General features: G+C 48.3%; 1 protein-coding gene across 3 annotated transcripts in view; it reads left to right on the top strand.

The window, feature by feature from the left end:
- The window catches only part of ATPSCKMT (ATP synthase c subunit lysine N-methyltransferase), a 105,178-nt gene that overhangs the window by 65,725 nt on the left and 16,085 nt on the right, over positions 1 to 23,368 (top strand). For 2 of the 3 annotated variants that reach the window (XM_075586205.1, XM_075586206.1), the window contains exons 3-4: positions 4,671 to 4,808; positions 21,709 to 21,759. In XM_075586205.1, the coding sequence (XP_075442320.1) occupies positions 4,671 to 4,808; positions 21,709 to 21,759 (189 nt within the window). The remainder of the gene's footprint in view (positions 1 to 4,670; positions 4,809 to 21,708; positions 21,760 to 23,368) is intronic. The other variant, XM_075586207.1, reaches the window with a different exon arrangement.

Here is a 23,368-nt window from a genome sequence, read left to right as displayed (position 1 = left end):
AACGCAACGGGGCTTGTCAGAGGTGAGGAGCGGCGCATTCCAGGTATCTGCCAGGTACATACTGGGTATTTGCTCGAATAAAGTGTGTCGGTGCAGTACCCTATAGTAAGGTCAGTCTTGCAGCCTGTCTGCCTGCCAGAACGACCACTAGGTGGCGTACCTGCCTATTCCCAAGCTAAAGTCAATGGGGCATGCAGAAAGAGTGAAGGACAGCCTTAGGCTGTCTATACAGGCAGCAACAAAGCACCAATCAACCCAAAAAATGGAAATAATGATATAGCAAACTATGGGGAGAGAAAAAAAAAGGGAGTAATGCTTCCCATAAATAACAACTGGTAATGTAGCCAAAAAAAAACCCCTTACTGCACATCAATAAACTGGATCAATCCTATGGGACAAGGCTCATCAAACATAACAGTGTAACATAGAAACCATCCATACTAACACAAAAGGAAAGGGATATGTGAACACACGAGGGATATACATATTTACACAAAGAAAACTAAAAACAATTTAGTCACGCCGTGTCTGATATCTATACATACTACTACCCTACAATACCCTATATCCCAGAGTCACACACAGAGAGACTGAGACAGCAGGCAGGAAGATAATACAAACAATGACTGCAGCAGCAGCGCACCGTACGTTTCATGTGCATGCAGTAAGGAACAGCAGAACTACAGTAAATGAAAGGCCAATCATAAAAAAGGCCAATTATAGAAAACATCCCAAATTAAGGTCATCATTAAGACCCTTTGGGGTCACCGTATTCAGATTATATATGAGTATAAAAAAAAGGGTCAGTGTTGACAGTACTGTCCTGAGTGTCTGACATATCAGTGTCACTGGTATTATAACCAGACCCACCCACAGCCCCTTTTCTGGAGCGAGAGTAGCCTCTCTTTTGGTAGGATCTACCCTGTGGGTTGTCATTAAGGCCCAGAAGCCATTTGTACACCTTCCTCTCCTTATAGTCAAGGTTCACTTGTTTTAATTTATCCCTTTTGTATGCAATAAGACCGGCCTTGTAGGTATCTACAGTGTATTGTATTTTTTCTAACCAGTTAGTATTAGAGTCAGCTGTCAGTATTTCACCATATTTATCCTCAATTGACTTAATGTCCTTCCTGATTTTCACCAACTCTTTTGTAGACTGTTCAATAACTAAGATTGTTAGATCAAATGAACATTTATTTAGGATTGAGACCCATTTTTTACAAAAAACTGGGTCACTGCGGCCTATGGTAGGCTGATTTTTAATACGAAACCCACGAGGGAGTAATTTCTCTTTATGATAATGTGATAACGTGGTTGCATGCAAATAAAAATCAGTTTCTCTTTTCTTCAATTTCACCAAATCATTAAATACATCTGTGGGTTTATCTGGTCCAAAGATAGTCTCCGCTGTCTCATTATATCTGATCTGTGTGATCTGTTCATCTGTATACCCCATAGAATCAGAGATGTTAGCAAAAATATCAGACATATCGGCAAATTCCTCCATGATATTGCAATAAGAAAATGTCAATGTACAGTATAAAAGTCAATGTCACTGAAGATTACTCCAATCAATAGCAAACTTTGCAGGAATCCACTGCCACTCCATAAATCCCATGCAAGTGAAAAAATATATATCTTGTAGGTGCACAGCTCATAAAAAAATAGTCAAAACAAACATCACAGCTTGCACTCAATGTACTGGTTCATATAGACAGGTGCTAGTCTCAAATAATAGAAAAACAACATTACCATTCTCTTGTCCGGTAAAGAAAGACTGCACTCGGTTCAGTAATCATGAAAAACTGTATTGGGCATCTGAATAAAAAAGATAAGTCACCCAATCCGACGTTTCGGTCCTGGAATAGGACCTTTCTCAAGGGGGTGCAATGACAGACTGATAGACAAGCATATATATACCCTCACCACATGTGACAAACACACCTGACTCACATTACCTACAATTCAAATCTCTGCAAAAATCACCTGCCAGGTGTGTGTAATGAGCCGTCGCCATCTTGGGGGGGGTGTCTGTGAAGGTAATGACCTCACTGATCTGCCTTCATTCACTGCTACTATGTATCTACCCTATAGTAAGGTCAGTCTTGCAGCCTGTCTGCCTGCCAGAACGACCACTAGGTGGCGTACCTGCCTATTCCCAAGCTAAAGTCAATGGGGCATGCAGAAAGAGTGAAGGACAGCCTTAGGCTGTCTATACAGGCAGCAACAAAGCACCAATCAAGCCAAAAAATGGAAATAATGATATAGCAAACTATGGGGAGAGAAAAAAATATATATATATTTATTATTCAAAATATTTACCAGACGTGGATCCAGAAAACAGAAACGGCACACAGCCAAGTAGATAGAAAACTGTATTCATCTCAATAATACATGGCACTGCATCCAACGTTTCTGTCAGCTCAATGTGACCTTCCTCTGGGATGTGCAGTGAATGAGTGCCAGTGACCCAACATATATACCCATACCAATTATACAATACATGCAACTCACCCGTGTGGGACCCGACAAAGCCCGCAAAACCGCATGTGTGAGTAGTCTGTGACACGCAAACGAGCCGTGGAACGCACCGCCATCTTGAAAACACCAGTCAGATTGCTGATACAGCTTCTGGGCCAATAACCTTCCCTGCTCTCAATGACGCTTCAGCAAGCGACTGGAGCGCATTGGTAGACTGCATATCCCCAGTGCTGTGCATGTGTGTCTGAGGCAGGGACGCCATACCAGACCCGATCACACAATCAAGACTGCGCATGCGTGACCACTCCGTGCTTCGTAGTTCTTGAGCATGACATCACCCCGTGTTGTCCAACGTTGCCAAGGCAACGTGGCCACGGGTCAAACATGCAAATGTTACTACCAATACAGCCGAGAATCACGATCAGGTGCTGGCACAACCCTAAAGCACATGAGGTGCAGGAATGAGCCACTATCCTGGGCTAATCTAATAAGATAAATACATGAATAAAATGAAAGTCCCCATTAAAGAGGTGCAATAGTATAAAACCAGGGACCCCTGAAATATAAACAAAATAGATGGAGACGTTCACCTGCAGGACAAATGAACCCAGTACCCGACACCCAGACTACTACACATACGTCCATAAATAGGTTGGCAGATCCAATTCTTGGGGTATCCCATAGACACATTCTGTAAATTCTTTCTCCGACAAATCCACCCTGAAACTTACAGCTTACAACTCTCCCGGTCCCAGCACCCCAGGAAAGGCAAAACACAAATCTTTAATGTCGCATAATTTGCACACAGTCACAGTAATGCATTTCGGACATCTGGGTCCAAGAGCTGACAATCTAGGGCCTCAACACATGGATCAGGGGTAACCATGTGGGCTGAACCTTTATTAGTGAGCCTGGTTAACCCCTTCCCCGTCACATTTTGTCACTGTTTTGTCACAGAAATTGTATTTGTGATGGTGACGTTTTCAATGAAAAATCAAAACACAATTTCAGTGACAAAGCACGAAGAAGTGTGACTTAGAATGTGCATACACGGCAACCCCCCCATTTAGCTATTTGAAATTCTATATTTATACTAACTTTGAATTCCTTGTGTGTGTGTCTGTGTGTCTGTGGTGTGTGTGATGTCGCCGCCGGCCTCTTCTGCCAGTAGTGACGTTACTTCCGGGAGTGCACTTCCATGACCAATAAGGCAATTTACTCCATGGGAATTTTTCATATGGTAGGTGCCAGCATATAAGTTTCACTTCAAAAAAGGGGGAGAGGGGAGATCTGTCAAGTTATTTTACTATTCTCCCTGTCGGTGGCTCTGTGTGTCAGAGTGTGTGTGTGTCACAGATAAATACAGACACACACACACTCACACAGTCACACTGACAGACACATATACTGACAGACTTACAGAAACGCACACACACATTGACAGACACACACACACTGACAGACAAACACACACTGAGAGAGACACACACAATCTCCTCCCCTGCCACAAGTTATGCTACACTGCGAAAACTAAGAGCGGGTATGGGCATAATCACAGAACTCCCTTTCCTCCGGTGCCTGGGAGTTTTCCATCTCTTGTCTAAATATATAAGACTGTAGAGGTTGCTAGTTTCATGGTACAGTACACATGCCATCATACATAAAAGGTAGGAACTAGAAAATCTAATATCAGAATCGGTTAAGTAGCTAAATTACACAGCATTACCTAGCAGAGCACTGCAGGTTTCAGGAATAATAACAATTGGTAAATGAATAACAATGTTAAATATCTTTATAAACTTCAATACTTCGTACTCCTTGTAGAACATGCACTTTAAGTACAGCATGCCCAACATGCAACATGCCCGAGATGTTGATTTTGTGCTCTAAAAATTACATTGCAAACTCGCAATTTTCAAAATAACCATTGAATTGAGGTATGACCAAATGTTGTCCTGACATCAGCTTCTTCTCTCCTCTTTTCATGCTTCATCTGGGTTCATTTCTATAAATGATTACTACAGGCAATGCCACAGTGAGGCTGCTATGTTTAAAGGTGCAGTTCCTGCAATCCACTCCCATGGGGGTCACACGACACAGTAAATTCACCTCTAATATTAGATATTCTGTACTTGTGATGTACTTCAGACAACTTCAAATGTAATGTATTTTTTTGGTTCTCTTTAAAGGTAATAGCTGCAGCAAAGGAAGGCTTCCGAGCTGTTGGGTACGAGCTAAACCCTTGGCTAGTGTGGTACTCCCGATATCGTGCCCGGAGAGAAGGAGTGCATCACAATGCCACATTTTATATTTCAGATTTATGGAAGGTATGGAAATTGTTTGAAAATGTTGATATCTTTATTTTCCAAGAGTCATTACCCAGAATCCCCTGCTGCAGTGAAAGCACTGTTTGCTAATCGATAATGGAGAAAGACAGGGATGCAGACCTGTCTGAAACATGCAAATGCACCACAAGTGGTATTAACTTTTTTTTTTAAATGAAAAACTCATAGAAAACATTGGGAGAGATAGGGTGAGAGCCATGAGAGGGCAGTGTCAGTGTTGCCAATGTTGGTGAGGGTCGAGATGAGAGTGAGGTGATCAACATTGTAAAAGGCTGAAGAGAGGTCGATGAGGATGGAGGAGAGTTTGGAGTGGCGAGCTTGGGAGAGAAAGTTGTGAATGGTAAAGAGGGCAGTTTCAGTATAGTGTGAGGGATGAAAGCCAGACTGGGCAATGGGGAGGGGGGAATGGGTGAGAATGAAGGAGAAGAGTTGGTTGTGTCCAATGCGCTCGAGGAGTTCGGACAAGTATGGAAGGAGTGAGACGGCGAAAGTTGGAGAGGAGGGTCGAGAGATTTTTTTTGAGGAGAGGGATGACTACCACAATTTTGAAGGAGTCTGGATATTGTCCGCTGAATAGGGAGAAGTTGAAGAAGGAGGAGAGATACAGTATGAGAAGAGGGAGTGTGGAATGGGTTCAGAAGGGTTGTGGTGGGTTGATAGCGATGGAAGATTGAGAGGAGATTATCATCAGAAATTGGGTGGAAGGAGTGGGTAGGGGTAGTGGATGGAGGGGGAGGGTGGCAACAGTGGGGTAAGAAGCACAAATGTTGTTAATTTTTGAGAAATACGAGGCAAGGTCCATGGCTGTGAGGGGGGAGGGTGTCTTAGGCAAGAGAGATAGTGAGGGTCGTAGCAGATTGTTTAGGGTCGAGAACAGTTGGCGTGGATGAGGTGATAGTGAGGGGATAAGGGTGTTATAGTATGTTTGTTTTTGTGATTTGAGAATGGAGGTGAATTGGTGGAGGAGGGATTGGAAGGTGCCAAGTGAGGATGAGGAATGGAGATTTTCATGATCTCTTGGTTGTGCGAAGGGAGATAGTGTTTTGAGTTGGCAGGTGAGTCAAGGTTGAGCTGGCTTTGTGGTGGGATGCACTTTGTGGAGTGGCGTGATTTAGTCGAGGGAGGATAATGAAGAGTTGAGGGTGGATAGGGCAGACTTTAGTTGGAGAGAGGAAAATTATGTGAATGGTCGCGGTGGAGAACGTACCAGCCGCCACACCCCTACTTCAAGTATGCTCCTCCCTAATGCGGTTTCCTGGCTTAACTGGAGCCCGGCCACTAGGCCGCAAGTGGGATCCTACTTGCCGATGGAGCGTATTCATCATCACCGTCGGCAACGAGTTAAGTGAAGATGAGGGCCCCCGGGCCCTGCATTTTCCAGAAGCTCTACCCACGGGTTGCCCGCTCATATACCCCAACCTACCCATACAGATGGAGGATTTCAGTCCGCGACCAGCATCAGTGGGGCCTGCACGGCCATCCCCTGAGAATAGCCCTGACAGAACAAAGCTAATCTAGAGTCAGCTCATAGCGGACGACGAACGGGTTGCCGAATCGGCACTTGTCTGGAGGCACGGATGTCAAAGTATTACAGAGATTGTCTGTCAAATTTGCGCAGTCATCCCAGGGTCATCACTATCGCAAGCTAAAAGCTTTCTCTTGGGTGTGGCCCATGCCTCTGGGAGAAGCGGAGTTTGCAGAGTAGAGAGACCATGCGGTGCAAGTGCTGCCAGAATGGACTTGCACGGACACTATCAAGAGACAGCAAATCGTGGCCACCACCAGAGTGCGATTATATCATGAGTGCCATGCAGAGGCCAATGCCCAAGACCTGATTCAGGCCTTAACCAAATCCTATGGCACTAAGGACGACCCTATTGGGTTGCTGGCCCATTTCCATGCTCTCAATCAGAAGGAGTGGGAAGAATTACCGGAATTTCTTCGACGACTGCAACTGGCGCTGTGGACCCTGGTCATCCGTGTGGCTGAGCTAGATGATTATCGAAACAAGCAATTCCTGCAGGGAGCGTTGTTCACGCACCCCTTAGTGGCCAGGATCTGCTGCACTCTCTCTACAGAGAATCCTCCTAACTTTGAGAACCTAATGGATCAAATACAAGATCAAGAGGTCATCTTGCAATTTCAGACTCCCATGACGTCCCGGGAATCCTCCAAAGGGGAGAGTAAAGCCACTCCATCCAAGAAGCCTAGTGCGAAGGAGAATTCTGAGGACAATACTTCCCAAGGTCCTCCACGACAGACCCCCTTGACGCCTAGGAGCTCGGCTCCTAATTCTGGCTTCAGAGTGACCCAAAGCAACTGTTGCTTTAACGGCCGCCAAGAAGATCACTTTGCCCGGAAGCCAGAAACTTCCACCCCCAGGGCCATGGTCTTCACCATGCATGCGACAGAACAGCCGTCGACATTCTTGGATAGTGCCCCTGCGCCTAGTCCCAAAAAGGAGGCAGATGCAGCAGCATCACTAAAAGTCCCAGAATCCTCAGATGGGAGGGAAATATCACATGGGACTGTCCCAGCCAATGGGACTCTGGCAGAAGAGGGACAGGATATCCTCCTCGGGCGGAGAGCCTGTGAAGTCAGTCTAGCATGAGCGGCAGAAAGGAAGGATGCATCCAGGATGCCAGTAGCCCCTGGACTAGGCCCTGTGACACCCGAAGAGCAGTATTGGAGGGAAGGCCTCAGATAGAGACTCTTCCCCTTATTGGTATTGTTGCACCGGTGGCGGAAGGCCACGCTGCGGCCTGGGACCAGGCAACAGAACCCTGAGACATTCAGGTTAGACACTCCAGCTGGAGCTAATCTCACGAGGCGGATCAGGACCATTAGGAGAGAGGGGATTTGTGTTTGATTCGTGGGACACTCTCCAACTCATCGCGACAAGCAGCACCTGGGTACTGGATGACCCAGGCAGGTACCCAAAATGCACCTACATCCACAGGGGGTAGAGCTACCTCACACTTGGGTGGGGACTTGCTGGGACAAGACACCAGGGGTATTGGTTCTACGGCACACTCAGTACAGGCATACCCCGGTTTAAGGACACTCACTTTAAGTACACTCGTGAGTAAGGACATATCGCCCAATAGGCAAACGGCAGCTCGCGCATGCGCCTGTCAGCACGTCCTGAACAGCAATACCAGCTCCCTACCTGTACCGAAGCTGTGTGCAAGCGGGGAGACTATAGAGCCTGTTACACATGTGTTATTTACATCAGTTATGCACGTGTATTTCGTTTGCAGTACAGTACATGCATCGATAAGTGGAAAAAACTTCACTTAAAGAACATTTTCGCTTTACATACATGCTCCGGTCCCATTGTGTACGTTAATGCGGGGTATGCCTGTACTTTGGGGGAACCGCCAAGTGTTGCATCATTGGGATTATCTATGGGTACAGTTATTGTGTGGCATATGTGTGTAGTATTATGTATAGTAAAGCTTAGTTATATACTTGGTGTGGTGTATTACTATTTCTGTTTGTTGGTTCCTATGAGGGGCTATCCCGCCAATGCTGGGATCCTTCATAGGTGGAGACACTGCACTGCAAGGAGAAAGAGCTCCCCCCAAGATCACAGCTATGGAGGCTTAGGCTGAGTCCATAGAAGGACAAGCCGCGCTGAGCCGTGCGGACGCGCCGCGCTGAGCCCCTGCATCCTCAATGAGGATGTCTAATAGAGGGGGCTCACGCGAGCGTCCGCAGGCGTGCTGAGGAGTTGGATTATTCAGTCGACAGCCAAGGTATTTTTCAGCAAGCTGTCGGCTGAAAACATCCAATCAGCGGGAAGCAGCGTCAACGTCACGGCGCCGTGACGTTGACGTCGGTGCGTTGCAGGCGATTGGCCCAGCGACGTCACTGCCCCGCCTCCCGATCGCGCACGCTGGCTCGCCTGCATGTGCATGAAATCGCACAGATTTCAGCAGGCGAGCCTCAGCGTCAGCACGCCTCAGCACTGACAACCCCTCTATGGACGTGGCCTTAGGCCTCCTGTGAGCAAACAAGGATAGCAGCACGCGTAGTTTCCCTTAGGCATAGAGAAAGGGGGTTACAATTGTATATGGGGTTAGCTATAGCCAGGCTGGTAGGTGATACTGGGGTTCCAGCAGAAAGCCAGGCAAGTGTAAGACAACCGTAGATATAGAAGGCAGTGGTTGATCTTACCAGTTACTGTAGGTATTAGTTGAGTTTCGAGGAGGTAGAAGAGGCCGTTCACTGTTAGTACTACACTATTTGGCCTATATATTTCTGCTGTATATTGACGGGTTTAGTGAGTTATAATGTAATGTAGGAGGGATACGTAGTCCTCTTGATGGTCGTAGATTTTAACAAAGCTCACATTAGGCCACTTCCTCAGCGCATGTAGTGCCTGTTGTATGAATAAACTTTTAGATTTACATAAAATAACTAACTTCCTCAGTTCAGCTGAATCCTGGCCTTTAACTGCTCGACTGTCCTCACTCCCCGTACAATTCTGGTGGAAACTCCAACAAAAACAACAAACTGTTATATAACTGACCCACAGAGAAGGATCAGCTTCGCTGTTCCTCACAGCTGGAGGACGCTAATTGTTCACTGCACTATCCATCTCAGCAGTTGTTGAGTATTGAGACAATTGCAGGATGTCTCACAAAAAGAAAATATATATAATATACCATAAAGATCAAACGTGTTATATACCATAAAGATCAAACGTGTTATAAAGAGGTAATGCAGGAGGGATAGTCCTGTTAGTACTACAATGTTTGCGCTATATATTTCTGCGGTATATTGGTGAGTTTAGTGAGTTATAATGTAATATAGGAGGGATCGCCTTTTATGATGACCCTAGATCTCAATAAAATTCACATTACGCCGACATTTACCCCTCTAATTTAATTTTAAGTTAGGCCATAAGTTGATAAAATGTTATATAGCATTTTCTGATAAAATCTGGTGGATGGTGATAGCACTTACGTTGTGGAGCCTCACCTTAGTGCAGTTATTTTGTTAAGCAGTGTTTTCTGTTAGATTTAGAACTAGTTTGCCCATTTTCTTATCTGTTGTAAAACCTCAGACCCTAGTTAATTATTGTCTTTACTTTGTATTAAGGATAGTCCTAAATCTGTCACAAGCATTTTTTTGTTCCCTAACTAAATTAGTCTCGGCTCACCCTGTTGGGAGTCTATTCCATGAATCCAACACCCTTTCTGTAAAGAAGTAACTCCTCGCATTTCCCCTGAGTCTGCCACCCTCCAGCTTCAGAGCATGACCTGCTCTAGCATGTCTCTTTCTCTGCAATATACTTCCCTCCTGTACTTTGTTCAGAACCCTTTTTGTATTTGAAAGTTTCAACATAACCCCTCTCCCTCTTCTCTCTTCGAAGCTGTACATATGAAGGTCCTTTAGTCTTTTCTGATACGTTTTATGCTGGAGACTACACATCATTTTAGTAGCCCTTCTAGCACAATCACCAATTTATTTATGTTCTTCCTGAGATACTGTACTCTAGGTGAGGTCTTACCTATGATCTTGAAAGTGGCATAATTACCTCTCTCTTCCTGTCTTTCCTCGTTGCTTTCTTACATTGCGTGCCTACGTTTAAGTCAGCTAAAATAATTTCTCCCTGGTCTATTTTCTTTAGCGTATTTGACATTATAGTATCATTCATTTTATATTCTGTCTTTTGATTTTTGTGACCCATGCATTATTTTGCATTTTTGTTTGCTTTTAGTTGCAACAATTTTCACTGTTCCTCTAATCCAGGCCTGCCCAACTCGTAAAGTGAGAAGGGCCGAACTGCTCCACGGAAAAAAAATTTGGGCCGCACGGGTTAAATCATCATCATCATCATCTCTCCTCCAGCACCTCTCATCATCATCATCATCATCATCATCATCATCATCATCATTGTTGCAGGGTACATGCAACTACACACGCGGGTTTCTTGACAAGGCTTATTTATTTAGCCTTAAAAGATATACAGCACACAAAACAAAAATAGCTTTTCATCAGCAACAAAAGAAAATTGGCTTTTCTTCAGCAGACAAACAAAAACAGTTTCTCTTTAGCAGACAGTGTATAAATCAGGCAGTTACCCTTTTCTATGCAGGGGACAGATAGTTCACAATTCATCTACTTTGCTAATCAGACCTTGTATCAGGAAATCTCTTCAGCAGCTTACTCCTCTCTCCTCAACAGCCAGGCTCCATGTGTCTACAGCCTGGGTTTTAACACACCTTGATTAGGCAGCTGGGATCCAACTAATTGTCCTGAGGTTCCCAGCTGAAGTTAACCTAGTCAGTGCTGCACTGCAGACTAGACATAGGTTTTCCAGGCATATAACTGGTGGCTTTTATTTACCCTGTCACATTCCTCCCCTGTTAGTGTGTGGCTGGGGCTACGCACCACTTCAGTGGAGCATGATCCGTCACCAAAGTAAAATGGACTCCTGCCAGGTAATGCCTCAAAGCCTCGATTGCCCACTTTACTGCGAGGCACTCTTTCTCAATCACTGAGTAGTTTTTTTTCCCTTGGGAACAATTTCCTACTCAGGAAAAGGATAGGATGTTCAACTCCCTCAAACTGTTGTGACAACACTGCCCCTAGCCCTATCTCTGATGCATCTGTTTGCACTATAAAAGGGCTGTTGAAGTCTGGGCTTCTAAGGATGGGACCCTCTGATAGACACCTTTTTATGTCCTCAAAGGCTCTCTGACAATCCCTTGACAACACCACTTGTGTAGGGGCACACTTTTTTGTGAGGTCCGTTAAAGGGGCTGCCACTTCCGAATAGTTGGGGATGAACCACCGGTAGTACCCTGCTAAACCCAGCAGAGAGCGTACCTGCGTTTTTGTTTGGGGGGTCGGAACTTCTTTCAGGGCAACTACCCTGTCGGCTAGTGGCCTTACTTTTCCACCTCCCACTGCATACCCTAAGTATTTGGTTTCCGCCTTACCCAGGGCACATTGTTTAGGGTTGGCTGTGAGCCCTGCCTCTCTTTGAGATTTGAGGACCGCTTTCAGCCTATTTAGATGGGCCCGCCAGTGTTTACTATAAATGACAATGTCATCTAGGTAGGCTGCGGCATAATTCCTATGGGGCCTCAGTACCTTATCCATGAGTCTCTGAAATGTGGCTGGGGCTCCATGCAGTCCAAATGGCATTGTCACAAACTGGTATAAACCCATGGGAGTGGCAAAGGCTGTTTTGCATTTGGACTTTTCCTCTAAGGGTATTTGCCAGTATCCTTTTGTCAAGTCCAACGTGGATATATATTCCGCGTTACCAGGGGCGTCAATTAATTCGTCCACCCTTGGCATCGGATATGTGCCAAACTTGGATACCGCACTGACCTTTCGGAGGTCCACACAAAATCTTACCTTCCCATCGGGTTTAGGGACCATAATTAGTGGACTACACCACTCACTGCATGATTCCTCAATCACTCCTAAGTGTAACATTTCTTGTACCTCCTTCTCTACCAGAGCCCTATGACTTTCAGGCAACCTATAAGGACGGGAACGTACTTTTACCCCAGATGCTGTCTCGATTGCATGGGAAATTAAGTTAGTTTGTCCTGGTAAGTCAGAAAAAACATCCTGGAATTGTGTAATTATTGCTAACAAGTCCCCTTTTTGTTCAGAGGACAACTGTTTACCCATTGGGATTTTATCGTCACTCACGATGTTCTCCCGTGGAGGCTGAGGACCCAAGTCCGTTTCCTCCTCCACCGGGTGGATGAATAGAGACCGCTGCATCTTCCAGGGTTTCAGCAAGTTCACATGGTAAATTTGTTTACCCTTCCTGGACCCTGGTTGAGCGATCTCGTAATCCACATCACCCGTACGGCGGAGTACTTCGAATGGGCCCTGCCATTTGGCCAGGAGTTTACTCTCGCAACTGGGTAACAATAACATCACCTGGTCTCCCGGGTGAAACACTCTCATGCGAGCATTCTGATTGTAATGTCTCTCCTGACTGTCCTGGGCTGATCTAAGATTCTCCCTGGCAAAATGGCCGACCACATCTAGGCGCTTCTTAAGGTCTAGTACAGCGTTTCCCAAACTTTTTTTTCCGTGACCCGGTTATTTTTTAACTTTTCCTTCGTAACCCACTAAAAATGTTATCACCTATAGCTAAAATAAAACAGTTATGAATGTCCATACAGATTTCATATATTCTCCCAATCCCCTCTATTCTCTCTCCACCCTCCCCCATTCTCTCTCTTACCTGCACAGACGCACACAGTCACTGACCTACAGACACACAGACAGACCAACACAGTCACTGACCTACAGACACTCACACAGACAGACCAACACACACACAGCCACTGCTGGCCTGCACAGGCACACAGTGGCTGTGGCTGATACACACACACACACACACACACACACACACACACAGATACATACACACACACAGATACATACACATACACACACACACACACACACACACACACTCTCTCCCCCATACACACACAGAGATACATACACACACAGAGATACATACAGATACACACACACACACACACACACACACACACACACACAGATACACACACACTCTCTCTCCCCCCTACACACATGCACACATACACACACACACACACAGCCACTGATACACACACACACACACACACTCCCCTATACACACACTTACACACACTCTCTCCCCTATACACCCACACACTCCCCTATACACCCACCCACTGATACACACACACAGATATACACAGATACACACACACAGATACACACACAGAGATACACTGATACACACACACACACTGATACACATTCTCTCTCTCCCCTACACACACACTCTCTCCCCTATACACACACACACACACACTCCCCTATACACACACACACTCTCCCCTATACACACCAACTGATACACACACACACACACACTGACACACACACACACACACTGATACTCACACTGATACACACATACACACTGACACACTCTCTCTCCCCTACTGCTGCGGCCAAGTTTATTCGAGCATTTGCCCGTTCTTGGCCGCAGCAGTAGCCTGGCGCGCGCCCGAGTGTGACGGGCGCGCGCCGAAGCAGCGGAAGAGCGCCCTCCGATCGGGGCGCTCTCCCTACCGCTGCCGGGTCCGCCGGGTCCCCCGGAACCCCCTGCCGCCGTCCCGCAGATCGCGGGACACCAGGCTCCCTCGGGGAGCCCTGTACGCGCGTGCAGGGGGCGCAGGCTCCCGAAGACGCGTGACCGAGGGGCGGCCACTAGCAAGCCGGGAAATCTCCCGGCTTGCGGTACCGACCACACTGCAATAAAGTGTGTCGGTACTGTATATACACACACACACTCCCCTATATACACACACACACACAGCCACTGATACACACACACACTCCCCTATACACACACACACACACTGTATTACAGAGGCAGCAACGGATGTGAGTGACTGGAGAGGGGGGGGGTGCAGGTGGAGAGGAAAGGCCTGCGATCTGAGCAGGCGGCTCCCCGCCTCCCCCTGCACCCTCTGCCCACCAGCAACAGCGCAGCCACCACTGCCCACCCCCACGCCTATTTCCCGCACCCATCTCCCGCACCCGCACCAAGGGGACCGAGGGGAAGGGAGCGCCAGGAATGGAGGCACAGCTGCGCCCCCGCTACCACTTCCTACCTCCTATCACGCCGGGCATCGTGTCCTGTGGGGGGCGGAACATGTCATGGGCGGCAACATCATGATGCGGGGCTGCAGTAGGAGCCCGAGTCAGCGAATCACTGTTGACACCCCAGCGATAGCAGCCTGCACCACTTCAGCACTGTCCCACACCTCACCTCGGGCTGCCGCAAGGAGGGAAGGGGGGCCGCCGCAGGAAGGGAGGAGGGGCCGCAGCAAGGAGGGAGGAGGGGCCGCCGCAAGGAGGGAGAGGGGGATGCCGCAAGAAGGGAGGGGGGGCCGCTGCAAGGAGGAAGGGGGGCCGCCGCAAGGAGGGAGGAGGGGCCGCTGCAAGGAGGGAGGAGGGGCCGCCGCAAAGAGGGAAGGGGGGCCACCGCAAGGAGGGAGGGGGGGCCGCCGCAAGGAGGGAGGAGGGGCCGCCGCAAGGAGGGAGGGGGGGCCGCCGCAAGGAGGGAGGAGGGGCCGCCGCAAGGAGGGAGGGGGGGATGCCGCAAGGAGGGAGGGGGGGACGCCGCGCGGCCAGCCTCGCTGCGACCCGGCAATTTTGCTTCCGTGACCCGGTGCCGGGTCGCAAACCACCATTTGGGAAACGCTGGTCTAGTACATATTGCAGGGTATTCTTAGAAGGGGACTGCTGTTCCTCCCAGGACTCCTTTATGAGGTCTAGGATACCCCGGGGTTGGCGGCCATAGAGCAATTCAAATGGAGAGAATCCCGTGGAGGCCTGGGGAACTTCCCGCACTGCAAACAGCAGAAAAGGGAGAAGTTCATCCCAGGCTCTCTTCTCTGAATCTACAAATTTCCTCAGCATCCCTTTTAGAGTTCGGTTAAATCTTTCCACCAATCCGTCAGTCTGTGGATGGTAGACCGATGTCCGAACAGACTTGACCTCTAGTAACTTTAAGACATCCAGCATCAGTTTAGCCATGAAATTTGTACCTTGGTCTGTCAACATCACCTGGGGAAGTCCAACCCGTGAGAACAGTTCCAACAACTTGTTGGCTACTTGCTTCGCCGTTGCTGTTCTCAGGGGGAACGCCTCAGGATACCTTGTTGCATAATCAACTATTACAAGGATAAACCTGTGTCCTTTCGCAGAAGGTTCTAGAGGTCCTACCAAGTCTACCCCAATCCTCTCAAAGGGAACTGACACTAAGGGTAGAGGAACCAAAGGGGCTGGTTTTTGTCCTCTTGGACTAGTTAGCTGGCACTCCGGACATGCTGCACATAGCTTAGCAATATCACTATGCATCCCTGACCAATAGAATCGGGATGAAATACGGTCCAATGTTTTATCCCTGCCCAGGTGACCACCCCAAGGGACAGTATGGGCTAGAGTGAACACAGATTTAACAAACGCCTTGGGAACCAATATCTGTCTGGTGACCTCCCCTGTTTGTGTCTGCCTATTCACCCTATATAGGATATCCTTTGATAGCTCAAAATGGGGGAATACTATCACCCCCTGTGCATCTAAAATCTGTTCATCAATATTCACCACCTTGTCATACTGTCTAGCAAGTACTGGGTCTTCCCTTTGCTTCTGGTGAAAGTCAGGGAGGTACAGGTCTGGTAAATCTCCAGGCCCCATATCCCCCTCCCTTTGGCCATCCCCAGCCATCACTTGTGACCTCTGACTACTAGAATGGTCACCTTGAAACCCAGATTTCTGCAACCAGTCCTGTTTGTCCAAGCGTCTTTGCTTCCGAGTCTTTTGAACCCCTTGTCTACTGGGAAAAAGGTCTGCCGAGAAGGGGAACAGTTTGCCAGGGTTCTCCTGAGCCCTAGAAGGAGGCTCCTCGTGAAAGACTGGGGCCATTAGGTCCGAAAAGAAAGGCCAGTCCCGACCGAGCACAACGGGGGCAGGGAGCCAAGGAGCGACTCCTACTTTGAGGTAAGCCTCCTGACCTTTTACCTGTAGCCGGATTTTGGCCGTCGGATAGCGTTTTACATCGCGGTGTATACATTCTATGCTCCATGGGGAGTCAAAAGAACACATGTTAGGCGGTAACAGTTCCTGGAGGACCAGAGTTTTCCCAGAGCCCGAATCTACAAGGGCCTGGACGGTTTTTCCCCCAATCAGGGCTGGAAGTAGCCAGGGCTTGTAATTTTCCCCAGTAAAAGCCGAGGCGACGGTTCTGCTGAATGAGCAATCCATCTGTGGACAGTCCACATACCGGTGGCCTTGTTCTCCGCAGGCGGAACATGGAGAGGGTTCCCTCGCAGGAGGGGGCTGTGGATAGCGCTCCGCTGGACCGGTTACTGGAGACCAGGCATCTGGTGGGTCCTGTGGGCGACGTCCTCGGAAGTTCCTCTCATTTTGCGACGTGCCGACATCCGGAAGGAGATGAGGGTCTCGTCGGGGACCAGCATTTGGACTCCATCCTTGCTGGAATGACTGCTCCTTCCGTTGGACTTGGCAGTTGCGTATGGATGGCCCGAAGGTTCCCCATTGATCCGACCTCCCTCTTTGGGCGTCCGCAAGTGCCGGTGGAGTCGGGTCCAGGACACTCGCCTGCTGCTCAGCCCCAAGGAAGTTCTCCACCAGTCGGACCGCCAAAGCTAGGGTTTCAGCAGCGTGGCGTTTTACCTACGAGCGTGCGGAAGGGATTATTATTTGTAGAAATTGTTCCAAAACCACCTGCTCCAGAATTGCCTCCTTAGTGCACTCCTCGGGTTGTATCCAGCGTGTACACAAGTCCAATAATCGCTGAGCGAGGACCCGGGGTCTCATCTTAGCGGTGTACTTCATGTTCCGGAACTGCTGCTGATAGGTCTCTGGGGTCAGACCTAAGCGATCCAGTATGGCAGCTTTTACTTGGTGGTAGTCCATTGCCTGATCTGCTGGGAGACCCTGATATGAGGCCTGGGCTTCTCCTATGAGGAGCGGGGCCAAAGCAGTTGCCCAGCGATCTGTAGCCCAGCCCTGAGCTTCGGCAACTCTTTCAAAAGTCAGTAAAAAAGCCTCTGGATCCTCGTTCGGAGCCATTTTCCTCAGGAGTATCGGGGGTCTGCTTGCAAGTTCTGGACTGGCAGACCCCTGGAATTGGGACAGCAGCTTGGCCATTCGCTCCTCCTGTGCTGCCTGCTGCTGGGTTAGGAGCTGGGTTTGCTGCTGCAAAAGTCTTTCATCCCTCTCTGCTTGCAGCCGGGCCTGCTCCTGCATTAACTGTCCCTGCTGTTTGGTCTGCTCGCACAAAAACTCTTTAAAAAATTCTTCCATTTTTTTCATTCTTGTGTGTATGTATGGCCCTTTAACTGCAGGGGCCTTTCAAAATCTCACTTCTTGACACCATATGTTGCAGGGTACATGCAACTACACACGCGGGTTTCTTGACAAGGCTTATTTATTTAGCCTTAAAAGATATACAGCACACAAAACAAAAATAGCTTTTCATCAGCAACAAAAGAAAAATGGCTTTTCTTTAGCAGACAAACAAAAACAGTTTCTCTTTAGCAGACAGTGTATAAATCAGGCAGTTACCCTTTTCTATGCAGGGGACAGACAGTTCACAATTCATCTACTTTGCTAATCAGACCTTGTATCAGGAAATCTCTCCAGCAGCTTACTCCTCTCTCCTCAACAGCCAGGCTCCATGTGTCTACAGCCTGTGTTTTAACACATCTTGATTAGGCAGCTGGGATCCAACTAATTGTCCTGAGGTTCCCAGCTGAAGTTAACCTAGTCAGTGCTGCACTGCAGACTAGACATGGGTTTTCCAGGCATATAACTGGTGGCTTTTATTTACCCTGTCACAATCATCATCATCCTCATATCTCCCCCAGAACCCCTCACTATCAATCTTTACGATACTCCCGATCTATCTCTCATACCCCCATCTCTCCCCCTCACCCACACAATACCCCCTCCACATCAAACACACAATACCCCCTCCACATCAAACACACAATACCCCCCTCCACATCAAACATACAATACCCCCTCCATATCACCCCAGCCCATTCCATGTCAGCATCCCCCACACAAGTCAGCATCCCCCCATGTCTCTCTTCCCTCAATATGACACTCTCTCCCCCTCCCCTCAATATGACACTCTCTCCCCCTCCCCTCAATATGACACTCTCTCCCCCTCCCCTCAATATGACAAACTCTCCCCCTCCCCTCAATATGACTCTCCCCCTCCCCTCAATATGACACTCTCCCCCTCCCCTCAATATGACACTCTCCCCCTCCCCTCAATATGACACTCTCCCCCTCCCCTCAATATGCCACTTTCCCCCTCCCCTCAATATGACACTCTTTCCCCCTCCCCTCAATATGACACTCTCTCCCCCCCCTGCAACTCACATCACACCCTCCCCCTGCAACTCACATCACTCTCACCCTCCCCCTGCAACTCACATCACTCTCCCCCCCCCCGCAACTCACATCAGTATCTCCCCCCCCTGCACCTCACATCACTCTCTCCCCCCCCCTGCACCTCACATCACTCTCTCCCCCCCCCTGCACCTCACATCACTCTCTCCCCCCCTGCACCTCACATCACTCTCTCCCCCCCTGCACCTCACATCACTTCCCCCCCCCTGCCCCTCACATGTCTGCAGACCAGCCCCCCCTCACATGTCAGCAGCCCCCCCTCACATGTCAGCAGCCCACCCCTTCACATGTCAGCAGCCCACCCCCTCACATGTCAGCAGCCCACCCCCTCACATGTCAGCAGCCCACACCCCCTCACATTTCAGCAGCCCACACCCCCTCACATGTCAGCAGCCCACCCCCCCTCACATGTCAGCAGCCCACCCCCCTCACATGTCAGCAGCCCACCCCCCCTCACATGTCAGCAGCCCACCCCCCACCACCCGTTTTTCACACCCACCCCCCCCACCAGCCCGTTTTTCACACCCACCCCACCACCAGCCCGTTTTTCTCACGCACACGCACGCACACACACACACACACACACACACACACACACACACACTCTCTTAGATCAGCTCAGCACATCCTCTCCCCGAAACTAAGCCCCGCCCCTGGCATGCTCTGACCTCCCCGGCAGCCTGCTATTGAAGAAAAAAAAACACACGGCTGCCGCATCCTCCTCATGCTGCTGCTGCCCCCACGCACCGCAAAACCCGGGGGCTGGGAGGGAGAGGGAGGGAGGAGGGATGAATCGCCGGCATTTTTTTAAACTTTATTTGTTTTTTAAATTTATTTAATTAACTGGCGCCCGGCCAGAGTCATCGCGGGCCGCACAGAGAGGCCAGACGGGCCGTGTGTTGTGCAGGCCTGCTCTAATCGAACTACAGTACATCATTAATGATTTTGTTTAACTCCCCTGGAGTGTTAACCATGTGGCAGATATGTATGTCTTCTGCAAAAAGGCATACGGTCCCCTCCATTTGTAATGTTACTGATAGGTAGTAGCCAAGCACACCAATAATAAAGAGCTCAAGTGAATGCAAAAAAAGTTATTTAATAACCAAACAAAGACAACCAAACATTCAACGTTTTGGTGCAGAGCACCTTCATCAGGAATATCTCCTGACCAGGTTCTTTTTTGCCTTAGCACCAGGGTTTACTACAGTTTAACCCTTAGACCCCTGCTAGGGGCATCCCAAGTTGCTGCCTCTGAGATTCTTTTTGTGCATTCTAATGTCACTGATAAAAATATAAAAATCCACCAGTCCCATTGCAGATCCCTGAGGTACTCCACTGGTCACCTTCCCTAAGGCCTCGGTCCCGCTGCGCTCGTTGGCGCGGGCGGCGGGTCGCGAGTTCCCCACCAGCAGGGGAATCCTCGCGAGCCGGTCCCGGTCCCCACTGGCTGCACAGCTGATTACACGCTGTAGCGCGTCAGCCGCAGGAGACACCAGAGAATGGTGTTTTCTAGCTTTGACGCGTGACGTGTGTGGCTGTGAGCCAATGGGGAGGGGAGGCTTCGGGAGGAGGAGAGGCTTCGGGAGTAGGAGAGGCTTCGGGGAGCGGGGAGGAGTGTGGAGGGACAGCAGGTGAGTGCCTTTCTCTGTGTGTGTGTCTGAGTGCGTGCATGCCTATCTGTGTGTGTATGTGTGTGCCCGAGTGCGTGAGTGCCTGCCTCTGTCTGTGTGTGTGTGTGTGTATGAGTGCCTGCCTGTGTGCGCGCGCGTGTGTGTGTATGAGTGCGTGAGTGCCTGCCTGTGTGTGTGTGCGCGCGCGTGTGTGTGTGTGTGTGTGTGTGTGTATGAATGAGTGCCTGCGTGTGTGTGTTTAAACTTACTTTCCAGCTCCAGCCCGAGTCCGTGGAGGGAGGGGGGGGGAGAGTAGCGGGTCCCTCCGCTCAAGCCACGCCCCCCCTCCCTGTCAAACCGCCCACCTCCCGATCAAACCTCCCACCTCCCGCCCACCTCCCGATCAAACCTCCCACCTCCCGCCCACCTCCCGCTCCGGCTCCCGCTCCCTACAGACCGCAGATCGCGGTCTGTGTATCTCAGCGCACCGCCTGTCAGCAGCGCAGGTGCGCTGACTCTGGGAGCGGGGCCTTAGCCTTACTCTTAATTTACTCGCTTTACCACAACTCTCTGTTGCCTATCCTTCAAACAATGTCTTATCTTTTCTGCCACTTTAGAATCTAATCCCAAGCATTGCAATTTGTTTATTAGTCATCTACGTGGGATAGTGTCTGTTTGTACTAAAATCTAGCTACAGCTCCATCCTGATTTAGTAATCCAGTCCAAAAAAACCCAATGAGGTTTGTTTGACATGATCTCCCCTCAGTAAATCCATGCTGGGATCTTTTAAATTGCTGGACTTCTAACAATATATTCAACACTTCTTTTTTTTCTTTCTTTAAGCTTTGTTTTCTTTAATTTCCCCACCACTGACATGCCTTAATCCCTTAGTATTCAGAGCCCTTAAGCAACCTTTCTTCTTTTTTCTTTTTCACGTTTTTTTTTACCTGCCTCTTCCCCCATGTTGCCAATTATTTTTTTTATTATCATTAAGTGAAAAGTTAATTTTTTTCCAGAGAGAGCAAGGTCCTAAATATTTTGCTAAAGGCAAAGCTGTTTTTTTTCCAGAGATTATTGAGCAGAGCCTGAGACTGTAAAATGAACTCAACTGACTTGTGGGAAGTATAATATTTAATAAATTACGCTCATTTTGTAATGCTTTTCAAAGAGAGAGGAAGTGTGATGATCTCTTGTTAAAATCCCACTGTCTTTTTCCAACTTTGCTAAAACAGAAATAAATTCCTATTTAAAATACTTATTTTTCTTTATAGGTCAGTTTTTCCCAGTATACAAATGTTGTGATTTTTGGTGTGCCACAGATGGTAAGTATGTTAACTTATTTTTTCCTACAGCTAATGTTATGTGTGTTAAAAATCCCCCATCATTTTTATGAAACAGATACATTTAGTGTTCCTTTAAATATCACATCCCCTGAGGTTTTTTGGTGACAATACCTTGCAATATTAAAGCCACCCTAGTTATACTGCTTATGGTGAGTCCATTAATTTAATAGACTTGGTGAAAAATTTGTATCTCTCAATATAATATATAACAGCAGTTAAAAGAACACACTTCAAGCACCGCCACCAGTGTGTCGAAGTGCCTAATTCTGTATACTGTGGTTTATTTGTGGGGGGAAAAGTTTCATAAATCAGAAGCAATTTTTTTAAATGTAGGTCTCACTTACAATAAGTAATTCAGCTTGAAATAAATGTGCTAGAGAAAACATGTAATCCCTCCCAGTCAGTATTCCAGCGCCATATTTTCATATTCGCATCAGTTTCCTTGTTGATCCCTAAAAAAAGTGCTAGAAATAAAAAAATAAAACAAGATGCTCAGTTCCTTTGAATTTCCCAACAAAAAAACCCTGTGTGCTGTGTAATGGGAGGGGGTAACCAGGCTACACAATAAAGGTTTAAGCCCATCTCGTCACCCCTGAAACCGTGGGGTCCCTGGGAGCAACATAGCACCATAAACCATGGACCAGGGATTATACATGTAAAAATACAGTGACCCCTGCTTTTCCTGTTTACATGTTCCCTTTGCCCTAAAAACGTGAAACTTCTTGTGTGTAAGTTTTATCTGGGATATTTGGGTCAAAATGCAATTATTTTGTTTGCAGGAGTTCGGAGGCCAAAGTTACTGGTAGTCCCCTAATTCTCCCGGCGTGCAGACACTATTTGCCGTTACGCGGGTGGAATTACACCGGGGCTGCTCAGTGTCCCCCAGACTCCTGATTTTCAAGCCCAGGTATTCCAGATCCATTTCCCGCAAAGATATAGGTCTCCCCAAGTCATATTGTGTATTGAAACATACTTTATTATGGTTTGTGCATTTACTATAAATGTCTATTCAGCCAGCCCGGGCATATACAGAGGTGCCGGGAAGTCGGGATAGACATTGTAGTTCAAAGAGGAGATGAGATGTTGAGAGGTGTAAGGGTGCTAAGTGGTCGGGGCAGGGCGGAGTACTTGGTCCGGAGAACAGAGACCCCCTGCGGGGAGGACCCTCTGGTTTGCCAGACTCAGTGGAGCCTGCCCAGTAGGTGGCAATGGGTTGACAAGGGGAAGCGGCAGAATGTCGGCGTGTTTCCCATTGGTCAATTCATATGTCCCACCCACAGGGCAACCCGAGCCGGCTTGGCACACCCCTCCTCTGACGTCAGCCAAAGGGCGAGCCCCTATTCCTATTGGCTGGCTGGGAGGAATTCCCACGCTCTGATTGGTCGCTCCTCCTACTTCCATGCTGAACATAGAACAGCGGAAGGTATGTAAGGAGAAACCCCAGTCAGAGAATCAGACTTTCCTGTCACTTGGCCGGTGATGCAAAGGTGGGCTTTTCAAAGTTGCTCTGTTGCAAATAGCAGAGCAACCGGCTTAATTTTTGGAGCTAAGAAAGCCTGCCGAGCTTAGGCTATGTCAGACGCGAGGT

The sequence above is a fragment of the Ascaphus truei genome, chromosome 2 (genome assembly GCF_040206685.1).
Source record: "Ascaphus truei isolate aAscTru1 chromosome 2, aAscTru1.hap1, whole genome shotgun sequence".
Lineage (NCBI taxonomy): Eukaryota > Metazoa > Chordata > Amphibia > Anura > Ascaphidae > Ascaphus > Ascaphus truei.
This window is presented reverse-complemented; position numbering and strand designations above follow the sequence as displayed.